Source organism: Rhagoletis pomonella, unplaced genomic scaffold (assembly GCF_013731165.1).
Source record: "Rhagoletis pomonella isolate Grant_MI unplaced genomic scaffold, Rhpom_1.0 Rhpom_scaffold_00001, whole genome shotgun sequence".
NCBI classification, from domain to species: Eukaryota; Metazoa; Arthropoda; class Insecta; order Diptera; family Tephritidae; genus Rhagoletis; species Rhagoletis pomonella.
In genome coordinates, this window is record NW_023458555.1 from 6,240,993 (window position 1) to 6,245,031 (window position 4,039).

The 4,039-nt window shown below is 38.7% G+C and overlaps 3 protein-coding genes across 5 annotated transcripts in view; 2 read left to right on the forward strand and 1 right to left on the reverse strand.

Annotated features, from left to right (window-relative positions):
- Positions 1-4,039, forward strand: part of LOC118737037 (putative GTP-binding protein 6) — a 16,874-nt gene that overhangs the window by 327 nt on the left and 12,508 nt on the right. The gene's annotated exons all lie outside the window — the stretch shown is intronic.
- LOC118737065 (seipin) lies at positions 134-1,628 on the forward strand. Of its 3 annotated transcripts, none has more exons than XM_036467328.1 (4): positions 134-417; positions 478-965; positions 1,033-1,396; positions 1,460-1,627. In XM_036467328.1, exons 1-3 carry the CDS (start codon positions 134-136, stop codon positions 1,359-1,361), a joined length of 1,101 nt encoding a protein of 366 aa, XP_036323221.1. In that variant the 3' UTR covers positions 1,362-1,396; positions 1,460-1,627. The 3 variants fall into 3 exon arrangements, with proteins under 3 accessions (XP_036323221.1, XP_036323230.1, XP_036323213.1); XM_036467337.1 differs by having other exon boundaries at positions 1,464-1,627; XM_036467320.1 differs by having other exon boundaries at positions 1,033-1,628.
- LOC118737056 (alcohol dehydrogenase class-3) lies at positions 2,397-4,039 on the reverse strand (the record flags this gene model as incomplete). The annotated part of the gene is given in 4 exon segments (XM_036467306.1): positions 2,397-3,102; positions 3,177-3,475; positions 3,562-3,727; positions 3,910-4,039. Coding segments are annotated over 4 exon segments (1,140 nt in total). The 3' UTR covers positions 2,397-2,448.

Below are 4,039 nucleotides of genomic sequence, written 5' to 3' on the forward strand. Positions count from 1 at the left end.
AAAAAAAATTGAGTCGAGGGTTCGTATATGAGCCAAGCAAAGTCGACACAATAGCGGTGGCCCGATTAGTTTCCACACGGATCTCAAACCATTAACAAACAATAGTTTTACGCTTGAGCCGTTTATATACGAAATGAATTTTCTGATACGCTTCATAATCTTTCTGCTTGACCCCTCGGGCTTGGTACGCCGTCTATTGGTACGTCCTGCAGTTAAAATAGGATACAATATATATGATGATATAAAGAGCAGAGCTGATGAAAAAGTTGGCTCCTTGAAAGAGTTAGTACTTCGCGTCGGATTAGTTGCATTCGCTGTAGTGTTGATAATTTGGATAGCAGTGTTCATGTATGTCGCCTTCTACTATACATACATGCCTGCCATTTCGCATACACGACCGGTCCATATGCAATTCAAGTGAGTATGTATTATAAAATTCGCAAGATCTAATTCAAAATAAATGTCCTTCACTATTAGGTCATGTTTGGATTCCGCAACACCTTGCACATTTCCTCACGCTCATGTCTCGCTCACAAAGAAACAACAGTTGTTAATGGTAGGTCAGGCATATCGCGTAGTTGTCCAAATCGAAATGCCAGAGACACCACAGAATTTGGAATTAGGTATGTTCATGGTTTGTGGAGAAATGCGTGATACCAATGCTTTACTACGAGGGCAGTCCTGTCGTTCCGCTATGATGCGCTACCGTTCGCCTCTGATACGTGGAATAACTACCTGGGTATTGAGCCCACTCTTTGTGCTTGGATTGAAGGAAGAATTCCAGCGCGTACCAGTGGAAATATTCGCAAACTATTTAGAAGAGCGGCAACATCCAATTACCGACGTATTCGTAGAAATTCAATCGCAAAAAATACAATTTTATACAGTATCCTTGCACATAGTCGCTGACTTTACAGGGCTACGGTACATTATGTACAATTGGCCAATACTTTCTGCTGTTGTTGGTAAGATTAATTTTGTACTAAAAAAATCAAGCTTTTATTTACACCACTTTTATCAAATCTTTAATAGCAATCAGCACCAATCTGTTCTTTATTTTGGTGATATTCCTACTAAGTTGGTATCATTGGTCCGACACCACATGGTTACACAATTTGCGTAAAAAGTATGGACGCATTACCGAAACTTTACAGAGTAAAACTAGTAAGGCAATTGCGTCGAAAAGTGGCTTCCGAGATGATGAAGATTTGAGTTTTCTGGATGACAAATCGAATGGCTCAGAGATAGAGGAAATAGGAGGCAGCAGCGATAGCCGAAGAAGCAGCAAAGAGGAATTGATCGGTAGTAAGCCAAGGAAAGACAATGAGGAACAACAGATGCTTCTACGAAGAGTACAATAATCTTTTTAACGATTCCTACTTGTACTATAGATTGGGTATAATAACTATATATAACAATTAGCTGATCGTTTTTGAATATTGTTTTACTATTGTTTTAGATAGTTTTAAACAATGGTCGAATAAAAAGTATGTATACATCCATTCGTTAATAAGCACAACACGAAGCTATTGCTTATAAAATCCTACAACATATGTACATTTACACTTGCTCATTATACATTAAAGTGAAATAACACTCGTATTACGAAAAACAATAAAAGGTGTGTTAATTGATAAGCTAAGTTGACCTGACTATCCATAAAAAACCATAATATGCATATTATGCACAACATACATACATGCCCTATCTCAGAAAACTTTTTAAGGGCGGCCTATTTCAGAATTCGGTTCAAAAACGCCCTATCTCAACATATTTTCAATATATCGCACACGATCTTCAAAAGTGACACAATTCAAAATTTGGCATTTTTGAAATTATGCGCCAAAAACCTAAATAGAGCTTTCATTTACTTACCTACATACCTTTCAACTAAAGCTAGAGCATTTGTTTTGTTGTAATGGAAAGTTTTCTGAGAGGGAGTTTTCGAAACGGCTGGCGAGATCGGTCGATCTTTCACTCAGCCGTCGATATACAGAAAAAGGTTATCCATAAACAGCAATGTACCCAAGAGCAAAAACAAATTCATATGGGGCTTCGTTTCCACAACTTTTGCAATAATAGTTTTAGACGACACATATCCTCTCTGTATCGCCTCGAGAAATTCTTGCCAACCGGTGCTGAAACGGAGCTTCTACCGACGAACAAGAGTCTGCATTTACAAATTTATTAATTCTCATAGCAATTCGAACGGTTTATTGGTTCCTAAAATGGTGATTAGTACTGATAGTGAAAAAATGCCGAAGTATAATTTTTCCCATTTGTCCATCACAGGTACATGCATAATTTGCTGCAGATAAGACCAATTGCTGTTTTATTTTTGGTTGAAGCTACGAAATTAAGATAAGAATGTTTCGACAAATGAATTATTACTCGGATGAAAATCATGTTGGTACAAATATTTGCTTTATTAAATGCATTTCTTCCTTTCTACAACTTTACAATGGCACGGATGCTTTTGCCTGCATGCATCAAATCAAATGCCTCGTTAATCTTTTCCATGCCCATAGTGTGCGTAATAAATTCATCGACCATTAATTCGTTTCTCAAGTATTCTTCCACCAGCTTGGGCACATCCGAGACGCTCTTCCATCCGCCAAAAGCAGTGCCTTTCCATGTGCGACCAACAACAAGCTGGAAGGGGCGTGTACTTATCTCTTGACCAGCTGCAGCAACCCCAATAATAACTGATGTGCCCCAACCTTTGTGTGTCGCTTCAAGTGCAGCTCGCATGGTGTTAACATTGCCAATGCATTCAAAGGTATAATCGAAGCCACCATCCAAGAGGTCAATGATATAATTCTGAATGGGTCCCTTATCGGCCACTTCCTTGGGATTGATGAAGTCGGTGATACCGAATTTTTTTCCAATTTCAAATTTATCCGGATTTATATCGATACCGTAGATTTTTGAGGCGCCAGCTTTGCGACAACCCATGGCGGTGGCTAGACCAACAGCACCTAAGCCCCAAATTCCGCAAGTACTGCCGGACTCTACTTTAGCAGTATTAATTGCGGCGCCATAGCCTGTAGGAATACCACAGCCTAAAAGTCCAACCTTTTCAAGTGGAGCTTTCTCGTCAATCTAAAAAAAAAATGGTTTTTATTAATTGATTGTACATACATTAATAAAATAAATCAAAAATTTATTTAGCGCACCTTGCAAAGGGAGATATCAGCAACCACTGTGTATTGTGCAAAGGTCGATGTGCCCATAAAATGGAATACCTTATGACCCTTACATGTGAAACGCGATGTGCCATCTGGCATAACACCTTGGCCTTGCGTTGTACGAACTTTTTGACAGAGATTTGTTTTATTGCTCCTGCAGAATTTGCATTCTTTGCACTGCGGAATGTACAGCGGTATGACATGGTCCCCGGGCTTAAATGCGTTAACACCATCTCCAACACTTTCAACAATACCAGCTCCTTCATGGCCAAGTATTACAGGGAACACTAGAATTCAAGATATTGGTTATGTATGGAATTGTATAAAATATGCATTTCCATGATATGTTCGGTAGGTATACATATATACTAACCTCCTTCTGGGTCAAATCCACCCAGAGTATATGCGTCGGTATGGCAAACGCCGGATGCTACGATTTGAATACGCACTTCGTGCGCTTTCGGCGGAGCCACCTCTACATCTTCGATTACTAGCGGCTTTTTCGCCTCCCATGCAATGGCTGCCTTGCAAGTGATAACCTTGAAAATGACGATATCATTTTGTTAGATACCGACATACATACACATAAGTATACATATATGTATAAATATGTAATTATAAAATCATACCCGCCACCACAACTAATTATGTACACCAATAATAAAGTATATAATCATACAAATACTTATTGAGGAGTATTTGGAACATTTAATATCCTTACTTTGCCTGCTGTTGAAGACATCTTCCAGAATAACTTTATGCTACTTATTAATATTCACAATAAACCAAGTTTAGTGAATAGAAAAAAAGCTTTTTCACGATGTATCGATCGCAACTGCTTCAACTGGTGG